Below are 22639 nucleotides of genomic sequence, written 5' to 3'. Positions count from 1 at the left end.
CTTGAAACTGAAAATCTCCTCGTTACTGACCAAATTAATGGAAAGAATTTTATCACAGTGCTTGGCCTTCCAATGACAATTGAAACATTTTAACATCCTGCTAAAATCCACTAATCTATCATCTGCTTTTATCCTAGGAGTCAGCCTTGGAGACAAGGAAGTGGTAGAGAAGGTCTAAAGGTGGGAGAAACCAAAATTTCTTGAAACATATCATTCTTGCCGGCAAATATTTTTTATATTACTGATTTGACTAGTAATTTACTTGGCATTTCCAAACTTGAGTTTGAAGGAAGATGGTTGTAGTTAGGCTAAACATATGTTTTAATTTCAAATGTTGGGTTTTTTTTTTTAATTTAATCTCTATTGTTTAAAGAGTTTCAAATTAATCCTTATGTTTTAAAAATTTTCTATTTAATCCCTCAATATTAGTATAACATAATACTTAGCGTATTTAGAGGATAAGAAAAGTCATTTAAGAGATAAATTTCTAATTCCTCTAATTCACTCACTATTATATAGTTTTATTATCAATGGAAATTTAATATTCATTAACAATAAATGACTAAATTGAAAAATGTTAAAACATAAAAGACTAAATTGAAAGGATCCAAATATGAGGAACTAAAACATATGTTTTAGCTTTATAGCTAAAACAAAGCGTTTTGGTCCTCCTTGTCCAAGCCAAATTCCCACTCCATTTCCAAAATAGTTGGGAAACTACCCTATCTTCCCAATTTTTTTTAAAGAACTTTAGTATTCCAAAAAAGCCCTCAATCCACCCTATCCATGGACCCACATTTATACTCTTAGCCTTAAACTCTTTTTCCCAGTACACTTTTTTTTTATTCCGAACCAGCTTGCGCACACCTCGACTAATCTCACGAGACAACTGTTTGATTCTACTACATTTGGTTGCCTAGATAACTCGTAAGATATTAAATACACCATAATTTGAACTCTTCCTAGTACACTTAGAAATCAATTTGGAACCCTCACTTCCTATCTCTCAAAAGTTGGAATACCTTCCAAACATTCTTGTCCATATACCAAACTGAAAGCAAACAGCATCGTATAGTGTAATGATTGACCTATTTCCATTTCTTGATTACGTAATCACTGCTACCAATAAGGATTGAGCCATCTAGATTTGTAGAACTGAATGTATTAATCTCTCAGCCTATAAAGGCATCACTAGACTCCCTGTCGTTTTTTTCAAGGCACAGATCTTTCTTTTACTCTGTAGGATTCCATTCTTATTGCTGCCATATCACCTTTATGAGTGAGTTCTCTGATCCATAATTCTATCTGCCTAAAGATTCCTCCTAAAATCTGATCTGATGATTGGCGCTAACTCGAACTTTCTAAGGTCCATTTAGCAGTCAAATCCTGCTCGAGATCAAAGTTTCAAGAATAACTCAGCAGTTACTTTCGGCATACAGTTCATGAAAACATCAGGTCATGACCGATACTCAAATGAAAACCGTATATAGCTTGGAGTTCGATAGCATGAACTTCGATCACGGGAGTTTGACCTTCCTAAAACGAACTTCATTTCTAACTTACCTATTGTATTGATTTCCTGATAGGAAAAGGGCTTAATAACCTCATCTTGAAACAGTAATCCAGGGCAACGGCAGCAGAAATAAATACATAAAGATTTTCAGATATATACACAGCAGCATCGAAAGCATGCGATGAGAAACTCTCAGCATTAAGTTCCAGAGGGAGTCCACCATCCAGCGTTGCAAGACCTGCATTTATTAACAATATAACTTCCTCACTCACTGCGTTAAGATAATTCAATTCTTTATTCAGGGAGCCATTTTCAGTACCTTTAACAAAGCCAAAAGCAGCAGATGTCCCAGTCTTAAGCTGAATATTGTCCAAGTCTCTCCTTATCGTGTATCGGAATGTGACTCCAAATAAGGCACAGCTAATAAGGGTGATTGCTGTAGGAAGTACAAGCTGAGATGTGTTGGTCGCCTGAGTAAGAAAGATTGGCAGTCCAGCAAGTGTGCCAACAATGGCAGATATGGAAGCTGCCTTTATAGACTCCAGTCTCTCTTCCTCTCTGTCAAGCTCCCCATCTTTTCTATTGCTAATAGCATCTCCACCCTCACTTTGCGAAAGAGAGCGCTCGGCCTCCTCAATCATCCCTCTTGCCTCCATTATCTCCTTTTGACATTCTGCGATCTTAGATGTGAAAAATGACCAACATGTTATTGTTATTTATAGTTGATATTAATATAATTGTTATTTGGAAGTGACACCCACATATAATTGACTTCGATAAGTGAGAGACTTTAGTTGCTACACAGCCGATAGTTCCTGTATAACCTCCAACGCAGGCAATGCAACTGCGGATACCATTTTTTCTAAATAAAATTCAGAACGGTCGAGAAAAGAAGAGGTGAAATTTGTGAAACACACCCTAGAGCATCCTTAATTTCTTGGTTTCGGATGCAGACAGATTCAATAACAGCCAGTTAATACCTTGAATCCTAGAGCATCCTCGATTTCTTGGTTTGCATTTAGACAGAATACAAAACAATGCTTTGTCGCACAATAGGAGTGCTTGTGTAATAGGGATTCGCTTGTCAACGAGTTCCTTGTCCATTTGCCAAGATTTCGCATATCAAATGGTACATAAGAGATTAATCTACAAACCTTTGAAACTCTATCTTCAAGCTGGTTAATAATCCTTAACTCCTGAGTCCTAACGTATCCTTGATTTCTTGGTTTGGATTCAGACAGATAACGAAAGAAAGAGTGCTTTATCGCACAATGAAAGTATCTAAAATATTAACCAACAAACTTCTGAAGCTCAATTTTCAAGCCTGGTGAATATAATCCTTGAATTCTAGAACAACCTCGATTTCTTAGTTAGCATTTAGACAGAAAATGAAAGAAAGAGTGCTTTATCTTACAATAAAGAGTATCTAAATTCACAGAGTATAATCCTTGAATCTGGGAGCACCCTCAATTTCTTGGTTCGCATTTAAACACGCAGTAAACGAGTGCTTTGTTGCAAAGAGTATCTAAAACATTAACTAACAAACTTCATGAAACGCCGATTTCGAGCTGGTTAATATAATCCTTGAATCCTAGAGCATCTCGATTACTTGGTTTGCATTCAGACAGATAACGGAAGAAAGAGTCCTTCGACGCACAATAAGATTATCTAAAAGATTGGATAATAAACCTAAGCCTGTTTTTGAGCAGATTAATATAATCCTCAAATCCTAGAGCATCCTCGAAGAATCATTTATTGCACAACAAAAGTACGTAAGAGATCGATTAACATACCTCCGATGCTCTGTTTTCGAGCTGGTTAACATAATCCTTGAATCGTTTGAGCTCAAGTTCTTGTTGCTCGATCTCAGCGAGCTGCCTCTTGGCGATTTCGACTCTCATCGACGCCTTCTCCAAGCCATCAAGCAAACCTCTGTTCTCCTCCTTATTCAAGAGTTCCTCCACTTGATTACCGACCATGCTGGACAAAGCATCCTTCAAATTGACATTGTTTTGAATGTTTTCCTCTCCGCCGTTCGATTCCGAGCTACATTTCACGATTTTGAGACGCGGTGCTGAGAAACTTTTGTGCAAAATCTTCGTGGAGGAAGAATGTGATATGAGAAACTTCCTTGAGATCGCGGCGAAATGGATTGGATTTGATGGAGGACGCAATGAATGTTTGATGGTTGCAGACATGGCCGCCTTCTTGCTTATCCGCTTTCTCCTCGCCTCGCGAGTACAGAACAATGAAGACGATACAACTTTTTCTAAGCCACATATTTATTTATCAAATATATATTCTTTTGGACAATTTACAAATTTTTACCCCTAATATTATTCCTTTAATACGTGATTAATACATATATTTTCGAGCAACGACTTTTGATCAATAAATATAGACGGGTAGATCTGACTTTTGTGTGGGTCAATGTGTATATCATCTTTGAGATATCGTTTTGTTTGATTACAGATTGGCAAGTGATTCATCGTTTCGACTCATTTAATCAGTCAATCGTCTTGATTTTTCAGAGGATCTTGAGTTAACTTCCTTGACGATGTTGGATGATAAAGTAAAGATTCCAATATCTTTTTAGTATTTGGATTCCTAAGATTTACTTGATCAGGGATTTGAACCCCACCTCAAAAGTAGATTTGAACTTACATAAGGAGTTAAAGCTCAACCATTTGAACGTTTACTATTTCTCTTAAGGTTGGACGTTCAAATCTATGTATCCCGTATATTGTATTCAAAGTAAAAATATAAGGTATTAAGAAAATGTAACAATTGTCCTATCCATTTAAATCATGCTTGGATTGACAACTTATGTTACTCCAATACACATATTCAAACTTACTCATCAACCCATAAATAGATAAGAAAAAAAATATCAATTATAACTAAAATTATCTTTTATAAAAAATTAACTACTGAGTTAAGATATATAATCTTACCAAAAAAGTTTAGAGTTAAAATAGTAAGCTAAAATTTTTAGTCCCTGTACTTCAAGTAATAATTTAGTTTATGCTTCTATTAAAGTAGTAATAATTACTCATTGTAATTTAGAATTTGTAATCATCTCTACTTAATCAGATTTACTTAATCAGATTGCTTATTGATGGACAATTAAAAATTTAAAAATTTAGAATAATAAAGATATTTTAAGGGTAGTTTTTAAATTTAGCCTACTTGTTTTTTAATTACTGTAAGAAAAAGAAAATAAAACCCTGAACTAAAAAAATAAAAAATAGTAAAACCCTAAACCAAACTCATCTTCCTCCTCATTTCACTGACCAAACTGATCTCCTCTGTTCCTCCAGGCTCCAACAATGGCGATTCCTTCCTCCTTCACCATTTCTCCCTCCTTCCTCTCTTCTTCCAAACTTCTCCCCACCAAATCCCTCTCCTTCTCTCGCTCCGCTCCATTTCTCTCTCCTTTCAGAACCCTATTCCCCATTTCATCCAATTCCTCCTCCAACCCCTCAATTCCTTCCCCCATTGATTCCTCAGATTCATTCGCCGCCCCTTCCCCGGCCGTCAATCGGAATCTCAAGTCCCGTCTCCGCAATGGCGACACCCTCTACGGCCTCTTCCTTCTCTCCTTCTCCCCCTCCCTCGCCGAGATCGCCGGTCTCGCCGGCTACGACTTCGTCGTCGTCGACATGGAACACGGCTACGGTGGCATCTCCGACGCCCTCCCCTGCCTCCACGCCCTCGCCGCCGCTCAAACAGCCGCCATTCTCCGCCTTCCCGAGAGCTCCGCCGCGTGGGCGAAGAAAGCGCTAGATTTGGGCCCGCAGGGTATAATGTTCCCGATGATCGATTCGTCGAAAGAGGCGAAGAAAGCGGTGTCGTACTGCAGATTCCCTCCCGCCGGAGTCCGAGGATCGGCCCACCCGGTGGTCAGAGCATCCAAATACGGGATTGACGAAGGGTACTTGAGCAATTACGAGGACGAGTTGCTGATCATGTGTCAGGTGGAATCGGAGCAAGCGGTGAAGAAGATAGAAGAGATAATGGAAGTGGATGGCGTGGATTGCATTCAAATGGGGCCATTGGACATGAGCGGGAGCATGGGGTATCTATGGGATCCGGGGCACAAGAAGGTGAGGGAGATGATGAGGAGGGCCGAGAAAGCTGTACTGCAGAGCAAAGGCGATAATGGTGAAGAGGGTGCCTTTTTGGCTGGATTCTCAATGCCCCACGATGGCCCAATTGACATGAGAAAACGTGGATATCGGATGATTTCTGGGGCTGTGGATTTGGGTTTGTTTCGAACTGCTGCTGTAGAGGATGTGAGAAAGTTTAAGATGAGTGAAATCAGTGGCTCTGAGGATGAGGATCAGCCGCTAACTCACATTGAGGAGGATGAAGAAGACAAGTACTGGAGCGAATGAAACAACCTTTTTGTTTTTCCATCTTTTTGGTATTCTTCTTTATCTTTCAAGTACATAAGTAGAGCTTGGAGAGTTGCATTTCTTGACATGGGTCTTTATAAATCATGCTCATATGTGGATGTGGATATGCACTTTCTCCTGTTCTCAATGTTTTTACATACAATTTTTCAGTCTACTCTCTTTCTTCTGCTTACTGAAACTCGGCTCATTGAGTCATCGCCTAGTTTTTGACTTTCCCGCATTGAATTTTTACAACTTCATCTTACTACTATAGGATTGATTGATAATCATGGACCGAAATATTGGGTACTGTATAATGTCACAAGGCCATGTGAAAGGAGACAGGTTGGCTTTGGTGCTTTCTGTTCTTATTGGTCAGAATCACATGTGATCATTGGTCAATGTTTGCCTCTTTTCCCCATCATAGCCCTCTATTTCTATAGGAGTTTGAGAAGTTGGGGGCATTGGGGTAAAATCCTCTTTCAGCATGTGGCCATTTTGCAACTCCCAGTGTCAGCTGCCATACTTTACAGCAGCAAGCTGTAATGTAAAAACTAAAAACGTGCCCTTTTTTAAGGGTCCTCTGTGGCTCTCTCAAGTATCAGGTAGATTTGGGAGAGGAAAGAGGCAAAAAAGTGGCGGTGAAGCTATTATGGCGGTTCCTGAAAGCTTGAGATTCCATTTTCTTCATCAACTTGTGATTCTATTGCAGATCCATAGTGTAATCTGCTACCAGTACAAAGTTGGAGATTTGGATTCATGGGGTGTCCCCACTTCAGCAAATCCACAGATCTACACGCATTGGTCCAAATATCACTCTCTCAAGATTGGGGATTCTCTGTGTAAGTGCTTCTTCTGTTTCCCATTTCCTGATCTTGTTCCACTACTTGAGCTTTCATTCTGACTCTAATGGGGGTGTGCAGTGTTCTTGTACCCACCAAGCCAAGATTCAGTGATTCAAGTGACGAAAGAATCTTACAACAGCTGCAACCTCAAGGATCCAATCCTGTCCATGAACGATGGCAAACTCTGTTTTCAACATCACTGATTATGGGGAGTGGTTCTTCACCAGTGGAGTTGCTGGCCACTGTGAGAAGAAACAGAAGCTTCATATTTCTGTGCTTTCTGGGAATGCTTCTTCTTCTGCAAACGCTCCCTCTTCTGATGGCGCTCTCCCCGAGATCTCTCCCTCTTACCCCACAGTTTTTGGCGGAATCCCAGCGGCTCCCAACGCCAGTTCTTCCTCGCCAACAAGAAGCTTTTTTTCACCAACTTTCATTGGAGCTTTTGCTGGACTTTTGATTTTGATCGGATGAGTTCAAGGTCGAGATTTTATCAAGTTACAGATGGGAAAGGAATTCTTTTTCACAATCTTCATATCCTTATACTTGTGTTTTTAGATGAATATTAATTCGTATGATGCTTTTGCTCTTGCTTTTGCTTTTTGGCTCCGATTTTCACGTAAAGAGGGAATTTTATGTTTCGACACACTCTCACGCCGCCCCATAGTTTTGGTCTTCAAATGCATAGGCGAGCCAGCTATGTCCAAATGCGAATCTCAGCTGTTTCCATATATAATCTAAGTTAAATTAATTTTGCGTCTAAGGATAAGCTGTTTCCTCATTAATTATTCCTAATTAATGAGATGTTTATCTGAATTTCAAGATCTAGAAACTTATTCAAAACTTGTGGCCACTCTAAAAGATTGGCGATTTAACTTATTAGGCATGATTGTTACAATTACACTAGTGTCGTGTGTGACGCAAGAAACTAGACAAGTGATATGGACATGTTTTTCAAGTACGTAAAGGTTCACATGTTCATCATGAAGCAAATAGGATCGCACACACCCTAACATCACTTGCTACATGCTATCTAAATACTCAAATGTGAGTTACTGAAGACTTGTTTGGTAATATTTTTGTTCTTATTTCTTCATTTTTAATAAAGAAAAATGAAATGCATTACCCAAACATCAATAAATATGATAAAACAATCTTTTTACTTATGTTTTGGAGTAAATTTTGGAGAATGAGAACAAGAAAGAAGAAACTTGTTTTTGGTAGTTCTCAAAATTTATATAAGATTTTTGGGAATGTTCAAAAAAAAAAAAAGAGAAACAATACACAAAGTTCATTGTAAAGTGTGGCTTTCTTAAGAAAATTAAAAACAAGAAACGAGAACGTTATCAAATAGAAACGGACTTTGAGTTCCCCCTTTCACTTTCGAATTTGGTGAAGGAGGATAGAGTCCTCACATGTAGGCCAAGTGACTCTTAATAAAGCTTTGACGGCAAAACTTGCAATTTAACCTATAATTTAGTGGAAATTAAATTACTCTAAAGACAACTCTCAATTAATCTCACAAAACAACCATCTAATTACGACATTTAATCGTTAGTAAAACTTGATCTTGATATTTTAAATGACCACCATGAAGTTTGAACGGATCGTAATCTTCAAATTCCTTCACCATTCCTTTTGTTCTCCCAATGACCCCTTGGCCAACTAAAGGTGGATTACCTCATCCTTTTTCTTTAAAAAGGAAAAAAAGGAACAATAAATTCTCTTATATCTTATACAAAATTGAGTTGACTGACAACTACTTTTGCTCATTTGACCTACACTACTGCATATATCAAAATATTGAAACATACAAACGCAAGTAAAACTAACACAAAAGGATACAGAACAAAGGCAAAGACTAAAGTGATTCTCCTACTGCAATTGCTTTATCTGGGGTACCTGCTCCATATGGGACCTCTGGAATCGTAGGGTCCCCCCCATAAGGACCAGCTGGGGGCTTTGATTCTGTTACTGCAAAGGGACTCCTGAGTTGAGCAGCAGCCCCAGAATCTATCTCCATTGAAGCCCTTGGAGGGGACGCTGGCTGGACCTCCACATTTGGGTATGCCGCCTTGAACCTTGCTCTTAGCCCTTCGTCCACCAACCGCGCTCCATTCAGTTGGTTACCAAGAGATATCCACCTGAAAAACAATGTCACAGAGAGTCATATGATGCTTGCCTGTCATCAGAATTTGCAAGTTAAAAGGGGGAATGATGATTTATAACTCAGAAGCAGAAAGAGTATTAGCAACCTGCAGCCACCTAGCTATTTCAAATTTGTCGAACTTTCGATTCCATTTTGATCCCTCAAAATTTTCATTTTGGTCCGAGCTTTCATATTTGTTCTATTTTCATCTTTGAACTTTCTAAATGACTAATTTAATTCGTGAACTTTTTAAGAAGATAATTGTTTTGATTCTTGTCCTTATTTTGCTTTTAACATATTGGATACCGTTATTTCGAGTATGTGTACTAACGTGTTATATTGAGTAGTATTAGGTGGCAAAAAATATATCAAGCACCAAAATTGTTGTTTTTTTAAAGTTCAAGAACTAAAATAGATATTTTAAAAGTTAACCTAAAACCTTAGGACTAAAATAGAATTTAAATCTAAATAATATAATCGGTTTCTTGAGATCATAGTCCATCCAATAATTTCATCTCTTAGAAAACACTCATATGAAGCTTTATAAAGGGAAAATAGTAATGATAATACAACAAATAAGTAATAAAACATACCCTGCATGAGTGTTGTGCATGCGAGCAAACAATTCTAGCTTTCTTGTCCTCGGACTTATCCTCTCAAGCAAAGGGTACATCTGCAATCATGCGTTAACTATAAACCTGAATTTCTCATTAATAGAATCGAAGAAAAAACTTCACGACAAACATGTAGTATCTGAGGCAAGTGGAACTCCTATTCATTGTTTTGAAAAGTGTGATTCACAAAGACCCTTGTAGGGCACCTCGCTTCTAGTTCTAGGAACATGCCATTGTGCCTCAATGTTTCTGTAAACCTCAAGAAATTAAGAATATGTTCCCAAAACTCTCGTTTTCTAAAAATCTCTTGCAACAAGCTCTAGTTTCATTATCTTGTTATTCACCCTTCTTTATCTTCTCATATACAAAGGATTCATTCATATTTTTCTATTGTGCACCCCAAAAGAGACCTTTTTTCTTTTCCCTCTTCGTGGTTACGGCTCAAGCTTTTATGCTTTAGCGTGCCTCACATGAGAAGGGGAAACACAGAGCAATTACCATTGTCCTGGACAATATTTTAAACTCCAATATTCCAAGTGAACTTATGGAGGAAAATTTGATGGGGAGGTTTAGCAAGAGAGAGACTGTACTAACCTCATCTGGTTTACGGCTCGTTTCTCGAACCTCAGCAACAACAACATCTGTATCAATGTTCCTATTAACTTCTGGATTTCCCTTTATCCCAACAAGGCAATGCTCCTTACTGTGATTGAGCCAATGGCCTGTCCGCCCTGTTCTAATAATTCTTTGAAGTTGATTAGTCTTAACCCAAATTAGCTCCTCAACACGCTTGTATCCCCATAGTTCTAAACTGCAAAGAAAAAGTAATATTTTTGTGAACCAAACTAAAGATAAAAAATCAGCATATATTAGTTTCTCAGCAACACATGATTGATTGTTCAGAAAAAAAAAACATATTATACAGTTACTATAGCCGACAGATACTAAGTAGTGAGCACACACCATTCTCTTCCGAGTTCCATTGCACGACCAGTGACCCAAAGAAAAATCAGACCATCAGTCTGTAGTGCAGGAACATTAAGATTTCGCATTTCATCATCAGCCATTGTCCCATAAGGCAATTCCATATGGATGTCCCACGGCGGATCTGCCATTATGACTCCAAATTGCCCCAAGATATCCATTCTAAAATTACGAATATCGCAATTAATCCATTGTGGTTCACCAAGTTCTACCTCTGAACAATATTCAGCTCGCTGAGGCTTTAGTGGTTTCGAAGGAGTAATAGATGCAGCCCCCATCGCCATAGGTGGCACATCTTGAATTGGATCAAGCTCGTAGTGAACATATTTGCATGTCTGGAAAAAAATGCAATGTAGCACCATCATTAACAAATTGATCAATGAACCCTTCCTGTCCTCATAATATTGTGTGTTGGGGAATGACTTCCCCGAGACAAAAAGAAAGTGTTAATGTTTCATTACTACGAGATACAATCCTTAGGAAATATATATGTACCTTCATGTGCCGACAAGTATCAAGAAAGGAGCAATCACCAAGATTGATGTCAGTATGAGGAGCAATTATTCGCCGAAAATGAACCTGCAAGGCATTTTGGAAATAATTTGAGAACATTATATATTCAGTTCATGATGAGTATAACAATGTGAAACATTGCAACACAGTGAAATAAGTTGGAGAAACTACCATTTAATAAGAACAAATAAATTGCTTATCAATTCTAAGGTTACTTTTTCTCGTTAAAAGTAAAGGACGCTATAGGTCTGCCGGAGTTTTTTTTGGAGACAATGACAGTGCAGGTGGAAAAAAGATTTACAAAAAAAGGAAATAGCAAAAGGTCAAGACACACATGTCTTAAATCCTAGTCCACTAACAGAAACCAACTGATATCTTATGAGTTTCCCGACTCACATTCTGAACAGTTAAACATTATTGGATTGGGCAAGGTGCAAACTAGCATGGGCTACTAGGCATTATCCCAAGAAAGAACATTTTTTACTTCTTCATGAGGACAAAATAAGCCAAGCGACGCCTTAAAAATGACCAGCATAATGATTTACACAGTACAAGAAGACTAAGAGAACATTGAGTTTGGTTCAGCATGACTCCACTCATACTTAGATCCACTCTGCCTAATGGCCTTTGACTCAGATAAATAGCCTGAGTCAGTAATAACTAAACTAGAATTCAAAACTTATAATTCTTCTATGTTAAATTTAATTCTATTTGATATAAATAGCTTGTCAATTACATCGTAGGAGGTTTGTTTACAGGTAAAACCTTTGTAACTTTATAGTATACCCATAAATTGGCAAGTTCCTATTTGAAAGATGCAAATTCTTAACCGCCGCAGTTTCTACACCTGCTCTCATTTTACCTTTTGTCAAATATGTAAACATATTGAAGCTACAATATTAGGTCTTTTTCTTAATTAGCCAGTGAATAATTAGAAATTTATTACATAACTTTCAATAATTTTATAATCCCAGCTTTAATTATTTTACAAGCTCCTATATTTTGTTTTCTTTGTTTTTCTTTCTTTTTTTTCTTTTTTTATATGAATCGGAGCGACAAATGGCCGAATTCCTATATTTTGTTTTTTGAGCTTGATACTGATTCAAGTCACTGAAACGTATTTGTCCCAGAACCCTCCAAATCAATGACTGATATCACTTGGCATCTTAGAGGAAAAGGCATATTGTGACAATAACCCAAAGAATGAGAAATATGTATAGAGAAAATAAAGGAATATGTGGCAACCTTCAAGAGCATACCCAAGTATACAAAACAAAGAAAGGAGGGAGGGGACGGAGGGAGAGATCAGTTAGGAAGTATATCAGGATCATGTAGATAATATAGGGGTAGATTTTTTATTTTTTAAATATCCATGAGTATCTGGACCAGCTTACGCACATCTCGACTAATCTCACAAGGCAACCGCCTGAACCTACAACATGTGGTGCCGAAAAACACATAGGAATTATTAATTCCTAAGGTAGGTGGCCATCATGGGATTTGAACCCATTCTCACTTAATTGGCCCTATCCATTTTGGACTAATGAGCCACCCATGATGGTGGGTAGATTTTGAAATCTCAATTATCTGGAAGAAGTAGGATCTCTTAGAGTACTCAGGATTGTTTGCCTTTATTTTGCGGTTCAATGCAACTTACTTTCTATCATTTTGACAATATAACGGTATGGTTGCTAAGAGAAAGAAACGGAGACAAGATTGAATTACACAAATGTGCTAAGAGTTGAACAAGTCATTGGAGAAGGAAATGGAGAAGTGGTGGTGAAGTATGAGGTAATGTGGAGAAAGGCACCTATTGACAATGCAGCTCAAGAAGTAGTTGTGGAAGCCAAGAGGAAGTAGTAGTAGAACAAATGGGAGTTCACTGTTTGAAAATAGAGTGTGGAGTTCGAGATGTCAAGTTTTTCAGGCATAGCCTATATTCGTAGCCATATGAAGTTGAATATTGTTTCAACATCAACTGAGGAAGAGAAATTGGAAGACACATCACTTTGCTCTAAAGGTAACGTCTAGAAATGGCAAAGTGGGCAAAGGGAAGGCAACCATTTCAGAGATTACTTAAATGGTTTAGCCCCATGCTGGAAGGAACTTTGATGAGAAATTTCTTAATCTGGGGTAGGGACAATATTGAAGTTAGTTCTACTCAAAGGAGTATTGGAGACTGGAGTTTATTTCGAATAATCATTTTGTCAAGGGCATAAATAGGAGATTAAGGTTGAACTACATCTGTTTCATCCCCCTAGGCTTAGGGGTGCAAGTTGAAATTAAAATAAATAAATAATCAAGGGGGGCAAAAAGACCAAATCAACTAAGTTCAATTGGGCGCGAGTAACATATGTGATATAAGGGGGTGCAGGGATGATCTGTTAGCAAGTATACAAGTATGATAAAAATAATGTAGGGTTGGCTTTTGGAATCTTAGTGAATTGGGACGCAAATCACTCCAATATTCTTTCCCTTTCTTTCCTGGTTGAATCCAAACTAGTTTCTATTGTAAGCATCCTCTACAACGGGACGTGTAATTATGCATACCATATTATGGACAACTTCAATACAAGCCAGTTATGCAAATTCACTTTCATCATTTATGACAATGAGAATGATGTAAATTACTATTCCTATGATCATATCCTTTCCTTAAAAAAAGAAAATAATAAGCAAAATAAGTTTTTACATTATTAATTTAGAATAAATTTCCATGCAACTCCACCCTGAATCAAGAGCTTGAAAATACGAAACGTGTCACAGTATATTATAAGCAAATTAATGTTTACACTATATTATAAGCAAATTAACGTTTACACTTTACAGTTGTACGAACCTTTTCACATGCAATAAAAGAGCCAGATTGACGCCGGCAGTCCTCTTTTGTTAAGGATGAGCAGTATTCCTTCAGTTGTGAACCACCTTTAGTTTTAAACTGGAGCAAAAATTAATAAATTTAGAAGATTCGTTAGAAGCCACCAAATTAAATTGTGGGGATGGGAAAAAGCATCACAACAGGACTCCTACGCCCTGATTTACAGGGAATTACAATACAATATAAGACAAAATTTTCTCTTTTTGAGGATAAATAAGGAAAAAACAGTTTAACTAGGGTCCAAAACATCAGAGACAGAGGACTTCTCTTGCAGTATGCAAATAGGAGTCTATCTTCAAATAACACAGCAGCAGAAAAGGACAAAGGTTGCTTTTTTCAGCCTAATTTTGTGTGTTTGGGAGAGGGGGATTAAAACCAAGGCTTCTCTAGCATATACGATAAGAACATGGCCAAATTTGAATCCATGCCACAGAAAATAAGCCATGAACCTAGATTTACATCATACTTTTCAGTTTACAAGCAATGCTTTAACTCGAGGATTTCTCTAACATAGCAACATTTGAATCCATGCCACAGGAAAAAATCCACGAACGTATTTACATCATACTTCTCAAGCAATCTATATATACCTTTGCTGCCACAGCAGTTTCCCTGGCAGTTGGCCGGTGAATGAGGTCCAAAAGCTCCTCGCCAGTCTTTGACTTCTGCAATTCTCTAAAAGACTTCTTGCTCAACAAAGCCTCGAGATCCTTCATGTCATCCTCTTCAGTTCTAGGTTTCTGCGGCATTGAATTGGGGCCAGCCATGGGCACATTTGGTCCCATCAATGGCCTATGCAACGGCGGGAGACCCATCCCTCGAGCCATTCCCATCATGCCCATCATCCTAGGCGTGCCCCTCGCTCCCGCCATAGCACCGGCTGGTCCACTCGCCGGAAACATGGGCGTTAGTCCCTGCATATTAGGGTCACCCAGCCCCATCCACATCTCCGGTATCGGCCTTGGCAAAGGCCCCCCCATCCCAAAAACTCCGCCATTGACATCCACACCACCAGCACTCCCCACTTGCTGGTTCTGATTGTGGCTCGTGTTACCCTCCCCTAAACTCGATTCCTGCAACTGAAAATTTGCGCTCTCAGGCAGTTCCTTCATAAGCCGAGTACGATCAATCCCCAACACCATTACTCGAGACTTCCCACTCACCACAAACTCCTCCAACTCAACCCCACCGCTGTCCTCTGCCATCGACCTCAGAGCCATCTCCACAGCAAGTATGGCACCAGAATCTCCCCCTAATTCTCGCAGCGACGCCTTCTCCGCCGCCGTTGCCTTTTGATCGTTCTCCAATTTCCTCAACACCGTCGAAGAATCAATCGCCGTAAAGGGCACCCGTTCGAGTAGACAAACCGCCACCATCGACCGAACCACCGACAAGGGGCTGCCACTATCGTCAATCGAAAATTTCCCGCCATCCGGCTGGCGAGCTCGCTTACGATCGGAATTCGATTCTGAGCCCACCTTAGCATTCTGATTCTTCTGAATCGCGGGTTTCGCTTCTCCCGACGACAGAGGATTAGGGCGGGGTTTTAGGGGTGTGGAGTTACTAGCCGACGAAGGGTATTTAGAGAGTTTAATTTTGGGTTCAGGAAGAAGGGGTGTAGGAGTAAAGGGGCGGCCATTGAAGGAGGAGACGACCTTGAGAGAAAGGTCGAGGGAGGAGACGATATCAGGAACGAGAGCTTGAAGTGAAGAGAGGAGCTCCAAATGGGTAGAATGTTGGGTGAGGATGCGAGTTTCAAGTTGCTGACGCTTGTCTTTGATGCTCGCCATGCTCTCCTCTGTGGGCTCTGATGGAGTTTCCATGGTTTCTCAGCTCCGAGCACGGAGGACGGACCAGACCCGAAGAGGAGAAGAACTGGTTCCAGATTTGGGTTTTCTCCCACTCACGGGGGAACGCGGATGTATTTCGAAATTACAAAGTTGATGAATTTTTTCCTAATTCCTATTGCTATTGAACTACTAAATTAGTTGTTTTTCTTTTTTCTCAACTTTTAAAACGATATTTAAATACCATTTTGGTTTAGTAATTCTAAATTTTCATTCATTTTATTTTTTAAATTTTAAAAATGTTGATTTTGATATCTATATTTTGTATTAGCAGGTTGTCCGCTGAAATCTGGTAGAAAAACGATTTAGGTGTTAAGGAATCTTCTTTTATGTTGTTGCTTTGCTTTTGCAACGACGAGTACAGAGTATGGAGTAACGAAGCCTCACATTCAAAACATTGTTTGATATCCAATACTTTGATAAAATCAAAGAGCACAGAGTATGGAGTATCGAAGCGTTCACAGTATCTTCCTTATCATATTCCTTCACTCCACCTGAGTTATAACTTAGACATCAAAGAGCATTTAGCCGAGTTCCATAGTGGTGCTATAGCAAGTTCTTTCCGTTCCACATTAATACTATTTATGTCGTAAGTTTCTTTAGAATTTTGAAGGAATTAAATATTTCCTCTCTTATATGACTTAATTTTTATTTTAAACTTTTATCAACTCGTTAAATATCACATTATATAAGTTTATTATCCACCAATTTTAATATTCACCCATGAAATATATAAAATTGAAAAGGTTAAAATATAACCAACTAAATTTAAAACTCTTCTTGACAAGAAAAAATTACTAGATTGAAAAAACACTAAACTATTTGAGAGTAAAACATATATTTAACCAAAATTTATATAGGTTTTGTTATTTTGAGTGGCATAACCATTCATGTCATTACTCTAACAAAGATAGCAATGCATAATAAAGTTATTATTAGTTTTAGCATATACACAAGTTAAGGCATTGATCGACAAACAAACAATTAAGCAAAAAAAAGAGCTCAACTTCATGTCCTCTTTTATGTACAAAGAACAAACTTAGAAACTCTAATTCCACATCGGATAAAACTTAGTTCCTCATTAGCAATGAACAACTTTATCCTTACCACCATTAAACATTTAACAATTGAGAGAGAAATGTAAAACAAAAATTTCCTTTAAAAAATAATGAGTTGTCAAATATTTACTGGTAGTAAGGACAAAGTTGTTCTTGAGGAGCCAAAAATCCTTCCTCGGTCGTCACGGACAACAATTAACAGTGTTCGGTCTTGAAATCTGTCATTGGAGTGCCTCTGCCAAGGTTATGGGAATTTGCAAAGTTGGATTTTGGAAACAATCCATGAGAGGAACATCACTATCCATAGCATTGTTTGACTGATGATTAGGTAATTCAGTTTCACCAATGTTTGCTTGTTGTAGAAGCTCCATGAGTGACAAAAATACATTTATCCTCGTAATGCTTTGATTAGTCTGCAAAACAAGTTTTTTCAACCTGATTAGAGAAATTGTTGAAGGGCGTGAAGTTACTTGTTCGTAGAATTCTCGGTTACTTACATTTAGCTTCACCTCCACGACGAACTGCGCCCATATCTTATCCTCTCTAATCTCCATCACGCCTTTCAAAATCGTCAATCCATAGCTACGAATCATGTCTGCTATCTCGAGGAAGAAGCCCCTTTCCTCGCATAACATCTAAACAAAGAGCAATCAAGCAACGTCAAAAAAGGTTGTGACAATCGAGCACAAAACTAGCTTTTGAGAAGACTCTCGGTTTCCCTACCTCGACGAGCATTTGACCAGGTGAGCTAAGGTCTTCGACTATGACCGGGCAAACCATTGGTGTTGCTCCCACTTTAAATGCCCAAGTAACTCCGCCACTGCCTCTCTCCATGGTGCATTTGTCATTTAAGGCCACTCCATTCTCTTGGTCAATCAACTGTAATTTGGGTACAAGACACAGTTTTTACATATATTAGTCAATTAGTAGATGTAAAGTTGCAAGAAAATAATGAGGAAAATGAATCAAGTATTGACCTTTGGTTTGTTAGTTTCTTTAAGCTTGTCAGCGTATTTCGTAACGCTTTGCAAGAAAAGCATGTATTTGATCGTACGATCCAACAACGAATCAATGCTACACTGTTCCATCAATCAAAAATAACATTTTAACAACAGATATCGGTATGCCAAATATTGCATTTGAACGTAGCATAGATGATGGCAATAGTTTTGAAAACGAAACATTGATGCATTATCATCAGATGTGCAATATAATTCGAAATGTACCTTTGCACCACTAGGGATAATTCCTCTCAACTCTTTGATACGATCTTGGATCTGTTGCCGATCCTTGGGTCTCGGACGATTACTCTCTCCGGGTCTCGCCCTTTTCTTACTGGTCTTAGCAGGCTCCTCACTCTTCTGAGATAGTTCTAGGAGGGAGCCCCCAATATTGGTACTATAGCTATCATCAATCCATGAACTTACCTGTGACTTTGGTACAGCATCTTTCTTACATGGGAAACGATCAACCGTGCACAAAGGTTGTGTCAAATTCATGTTGATGCATGGATCGGCTAATTGGATCGGATTACTGTCGAGCGACCATCTTTCCATCTTTGACCTTTTTGAGGCAGATGATTGATGATTCTCAACACTTGACTTAGTAGCAGAGCTAGTGTTATTTAGACCATCCAAAAGCTCTTCAATTCCCAACTCCCAGAATAATCTCTTGCGAGGAAGATCCGACGACCCATCTGCTAACTTCGAAGTGCACGTAGACATACTGTTGCACCCACCCGAGTAACTGCCATGAGCTTCTGTTATCAAGTTATCCCAAGATTTGGCCACTGGAAATCCTGTATCCAACCCCAAACTGTCAAATAGTCTATCTTTTGCATTCTGTATTCTTACTGTTTTGTCTTGTCCACTGGATTGAGATCCATGAGTTATTAAACTTTGAGCGGAGACGCCGGTCAGATCGTCCGTAGACTTATTAACTTCAACCAGATTAGATGACAATGTGGGAACTCCTACGGACTGTGGAAGGTTATCGTTCAATGTAGTAGTTGCTGCTCCATTGGGTCTGATCTCTGGTGAAGAATCAAACCATTGAAATAGATCCTCTACGAGGGAGATGTCGGGGAGATCCATAGTAAAATCCTCGGAAATATGCTTGTCATGGAAGTCAGGTAGGCAAGTGACACTTTCCATAAGTTCACCCTCAGTCAGAGGAAGTAGTTGAACTGATTGCTGAACATTGTCCGTATGGGGAAAACCGGTTCTACTGGACACCGATGCGAATGTCGAGCTTTGGTTTCCATAATCCATATCGTCTATACAAGATTCGAGAATATGACCGTCCAAATAACTTGGATGTTGAGCATCTTGTTCTCTAACGTCGGATCTTGGTAGTGGCTCAGATGAAGTCAGCACAGAAGTTTCACAACTACTTTTACTGAAGTAGGAACTATCAAAGGCTTGCTGTTTTTCAATTGAAGCATAAGATTTCCCTGTGAAGTCTGTATGGTTGTTATTATGCATAGCGCTGAGGCTCCAATCATCTGCATTTGCAGACGAGACTATGGACGTTAAAAGCTCGTTAAAGTGACTGTGACAAATATCAGCACTCGAAACCATGGGAGTAGTTTTCATTGCTACAAGTTCATCACCATTGATCACTTGACTCAGTGATCTCTTTGCGTCTGCTAAAAACTCCAAACTTTCCAAAATCTGCAGCAAAAACAGACCAAACTATTCAAACTTCTGCCAGGCTAGATAAACAGAATTAGAAGTGTACACGAGTTTCAATATAACCTTATGAATAGAGCCAAGCTGCATCACTCCGTGAGGATGAACAGGAATTACTGCAACAGTCTGAAATCGAAATAATTGCATCGCCCAAAAATTATTACTTTTATCAAATGAAATGGTGTTTTGTAATGAACAAACAAGAAAAGAAAAGCAGCATACCTTTATCCCACAGGAAAATTGTTGTTGAAACTCCAAATTGTCCTGGAAAAAGAAATGGAAAGAAATGTTCAATTAAAGTGTTTAAGACACAATAAGTGAAAGATTACATACAATCTTCCAGATTTGGAGATGTTTGTATGTTTAAGGCATAATAAATATTGAAAGATCACAGAAATATAATAACGAAGAATCTGAAACAGAATCAGGAAGAGATCAAGAGCATTAAATTAAGCTGTTAGAAAGAGACAAAATTTTACCTTCTAACTTTTTATACATGTAACTTTTTAATTTTAGAGAGAATTTTAAAATCTCAATTTTTTTAAAGAACTTTTCTATTTCAAGACAAACTAAGAGAGACAATTGCCCCCTTCCTTTTTTGGCTCCACCCTGAAGCCTAAGGGGTGGAGCCAAAAATTTTTATTGTGAAGGCAAAATTTTACATCAGAGTGAAAAACTTTAAAATCTTAACTTTTTAATATAATTTTTTTCATTTAACACGAACTAAGAAGACAATTGCCCTCCCTCCTTTCTCCGCGACCGAGACGTACCTGAAATATCGAGGAATTCCATTCTCCAATTGAAGCATCTGAAAATATCCACCGGTGCTTTCCAGTGAAAGCAGCAGTGCCAATGACTCTGAATAAAACAGCCAAATTAAAATGAAACAAACAAAAACTTTCAACCCTTTGCTTCAAGAAAACAGACCATAATATTGGAAATTACAAGGAAAAAGAAAAAGCATATAGACATAAAGAATAAAGATTAGAGACAGCTTACCCTTCACCAAGAATGTGGACTTGATGAAGCATATTAGCGGCTATCAGCCCCACTTGCTCTTCATACCAAATATCCTCTAAAGTCAACAACCTATATACATAGCAACAACACAACCTATTGTAAGCTAAACCATGTTACATCCTCAAAAACGTCAAAAAAACCCGATAGATTACGGTATATTTAATCTTTCATTCATTTTCTTAATACTTAAAAATTAGTACCAACAGAACCAGTATTATTTGGGGAAGAAATGACTGACTACTAAATCTTATACTGATAGGTTATTGTGTATTTGATCTTTTATTCGTGTTCTTGCCACTCCTCATTTAGGGCTTGAAAATTAGTACAATCTTAAGCTGATAGGTTACAGTATATTTCAATTTTTAACGTCCTCCCTTGCTTGAAGGCTTGAAAATTAGCAAAATCCCGAAGAAATGACCCGTGAAATGCAAAAGTTTACGGCATATTTAGTATTTTATTCATATTCTTCACTCTCCCTTGCTCAATAACTTGAAGATCAGCACAAGTCGAACAAAAACCCAACAAGTGACCATCAATATTAATTGCGAAAGAAATGACACGAACACAACCTTCTACACGGATAACAGAGTACATAGTTATTCATATTACAAGAAATGAAGGCGAAGCAAAACTAGTTGCATTGCATTATTGCATAAGAAGATCAAAGCAACCACAAGAATGATAAAAGAGCAGAAACCAAGTCTCGAAGAAGAAATGGGGGGTAGAGAAGCTTTACATGGAATTTCTTTGATCAAAACTCCAGAAAACGGCGTAGGACCAGCGGTTACTGCGGCAAATGCGGCTAAGAACCGAACCCACCTCTGTTTCACCCATTGGATTAAAAAAAAACCAACCAATGATGAACCCAAATTCAGAATCGTCCAAACAAGCTCATTCAGATTCAGACCCAGAAGCAAGAACACGATTCCGGTGAAGACCCACAGAGAAAAAACGGCAAAAATGGCAAAAAGGGGAGCTCAGCTGGGTTCAGGGGAAGCAAAAGAGTGAAAAGGGGAGAGATTAAAGGGTAGTTTTATATGAAGAGTGGGAAAAAAGGGGAAAAAGAAAAAGAAAATGGGGGGTTTTGTTTGGGACTGACTGATGAAAGGACAAAAGGGAAGAATGAAAATGGAGGAGCGAAGAAAACACACAGATCTTTCGCATTTGATATGTTTCGCTCCTTTTGTCTTCGACTCTGCCCTGCTCTTCCCCCCACTTTTTTCTCGCTCTTTTCTTTTACCGGCTATAGCCGGTGCCGGTGGTCTCCACTTTTTCATTACAAAAACAAAAAAACAAGCTTTTTTTCTTGGACAAATTTTGGACAATAGATTTCATATGTTTTCTAAAAGACACTTTTGATTCAGTATTATTATTCACTTTTCCTAAACACCATTTGAGAGGAAAAGAAAAAAGAAAAAGAGCATAACAGTAGCTCATTGGAAAATAGTCCAATAATATCATAAAATACTCCTTTCGATTGATATTTTTACAAAAATTATAAAAATGTAAAATGTATAATAAATATTTAAATTAATAAATAAGTATTTGTCTTTTAAAATAAGTTAAAAATTATTAATATTCATATTATGTCTATATTATTGATATCTATCTATGTTTTTTTTTATATTTTTGTCAATTTTTTATGCAATATTATGAAAATGTTGATCCTGCTCTGATGTCGATGTTGAACTCATGGACATATGAAAATTTTGTTATAATTTTTTACTTTTTAATTTATATATGGTTATCCGCAATCCATTTTATGGGAGAAAAAAAATTGTATTTCTCTTTTTAAAAAATCAAATTGTCATCTATAAATTTGGCAATATGAGCCTTTTTCTTTTTCTTTTTTTTTTTAATAAATATGAGTCCATTTTTATCTATGATTGAAATAGGCCTTAAATTTCAATTAGTGTTTGGAATTTTTACCTTATATGTTTGGAGAGCTATTAAAATTTATTATCAAAATATATGACATGAAATTGATGGGATATTAAAAAAATATGACATTAAAAGTGGATTTTTGTTGAAATTTGTAGGGTTTGGAAGATTCCTACGTTGTCATTTTTAAATTATTAGGTAAATGTAACAAAGTTGTAATAGAATATGAAAATTGCACTATTGATCTCGGTTA

General features: G+C 37.9%; 5 protein-coding genes across 5 annotated transcripts; 2 read left to right on the top strand and 3 right to left on the bottom strand.

Moving 5' to 3' along the window:
• Nucleotides 1–1439: 1439 nt before the first annotated feature.
• LOC111014813 (homer protein) lies at nt 1440–3796 on the bottom strand. The gene is made up of 3 exons (XM_022289641.2): nt 3307–3796; nt 1833–2193; nt 1440–1751 (listed from the first exon to the last, which is right to left on the bottom strand). The coding sequence occupies exons 1-3, from the start codon at nt 3709–3711 to the stop codon at nt 1564–1566; spliced, it is 954 nt and encodes a 317-aa protein (XP_022145333.1). The 5' UTR covers nt 3712–3796; the 3' UTR covers nt 1440–1563.
• Nucleotides 3797–4714: 918 nt separating this feature from the next.
• On the top strand, nt 4715–6322 carry LOC111014812 (Phosphoenolpyruvate carboxylase family protein). Its single transcript, XM_022289640.2, has 2 exons — nt 4715–5939; nt 6185–6322. The coding sequence occupies exon 1, from the start codon at nt 4843–4845 to the stop codon at nt 5908–5910; it is 1068 nt and encodes a 355-aa protein (XP_022145332.1). The 5' UTR covers nt 4715–4842; the 3' UTR covers nt 5911–5939; nt 6185–6322.
• A 75-nt stretch (nt 6323–6397) lies between these two features.
• Nucleotides 6398–7343, top strand: ENODL8 (early nodulin-like protein 8). Its single transcript, XM_022289642.2, is given in 3 exon segments — nt 6398–6752; nt 6834–6934; nt 6936–7343. Coding segments are annotated over 3 exon segments (747 nt in total). The 3' UTR covers nt 7227–7343.
• A 1003-nt stretch (nt 7344–8346) lies between these two features.
• MTA (mRNAadenosine methylase) lies at nt 8347–15839 on the bottom strand. Its single transcript, XM_022289738.2, has 7 exons — nt 14481–15839; nt 13852–13950; nt 10995–11078; nt 10479–10834; nt 10110–10326; nt 9495–9574; nt 8347–8896 (listed from the first exon to the last, which is right to left on the bottom strand). The coding sequence occupies exons 1-7, from the start codon at nt 15711–15713 to the stop codon at nt 8614–8616; spliced, it is 2352 nt and encodes a 783-aa protein (XP_022145430.2). The 5' UTR covers nt 15714–15839; the 3' UTR covers nt 8347–8613.
• A 794-nt stretch (nt 15840–16633) lies between these two features.
• On the bottom strand, nt 16634–21678 carry LOC111014751 (Serine/threonine-protein kinase WNK (With No Lysine)-like protein). Its single transcript, XM_022289559.2, has 10 exons — nt 21242–21678; nt 20485–20574; nt 20256–20343; nt 19708–19749; nt 19552–19611; nt 18022–19467; nt 17773–17874; nt 17519–17674; nt 17293–17430; nt 16634–17208 (listed from the first exon to the last, which is right to left on the bottom strand). The coding sequence occupies exons 1-10, from the start codon at nt 21337–21339 to the stop codon at nt 17017–17019; spliced, it is 2412 nt and encodes an 803-aa protein (XP_022145251.1). The 5' UTR covers nt 21340–21678; the 3' UTR covers nt 16634–17016.
• Nucleotides 21679–22639: the final 961 nt, after the last annotated feature.

Source organism: Momordica charantia, assembly GCF_013281855.1.
Source record: "Momordica charantia cultivar OHB3-1 chromosome 10 unlocalized genomic scaffold, Mcharantia_2.0 BLBB01000010.1, whole genome shotgun sequence".
In the NCBI taxonomy this organism is placed as follows: domain Eukaryota; kingdom Viridiplantae; phylum Streptophyta; class Magnoliopsida; order Cucurbitales; family Cucurbitaceae; genus Momordica; species Momordica charantia.
This window is presented reverse-complemented; position numbering and strand designations above follow the sequence as displayed.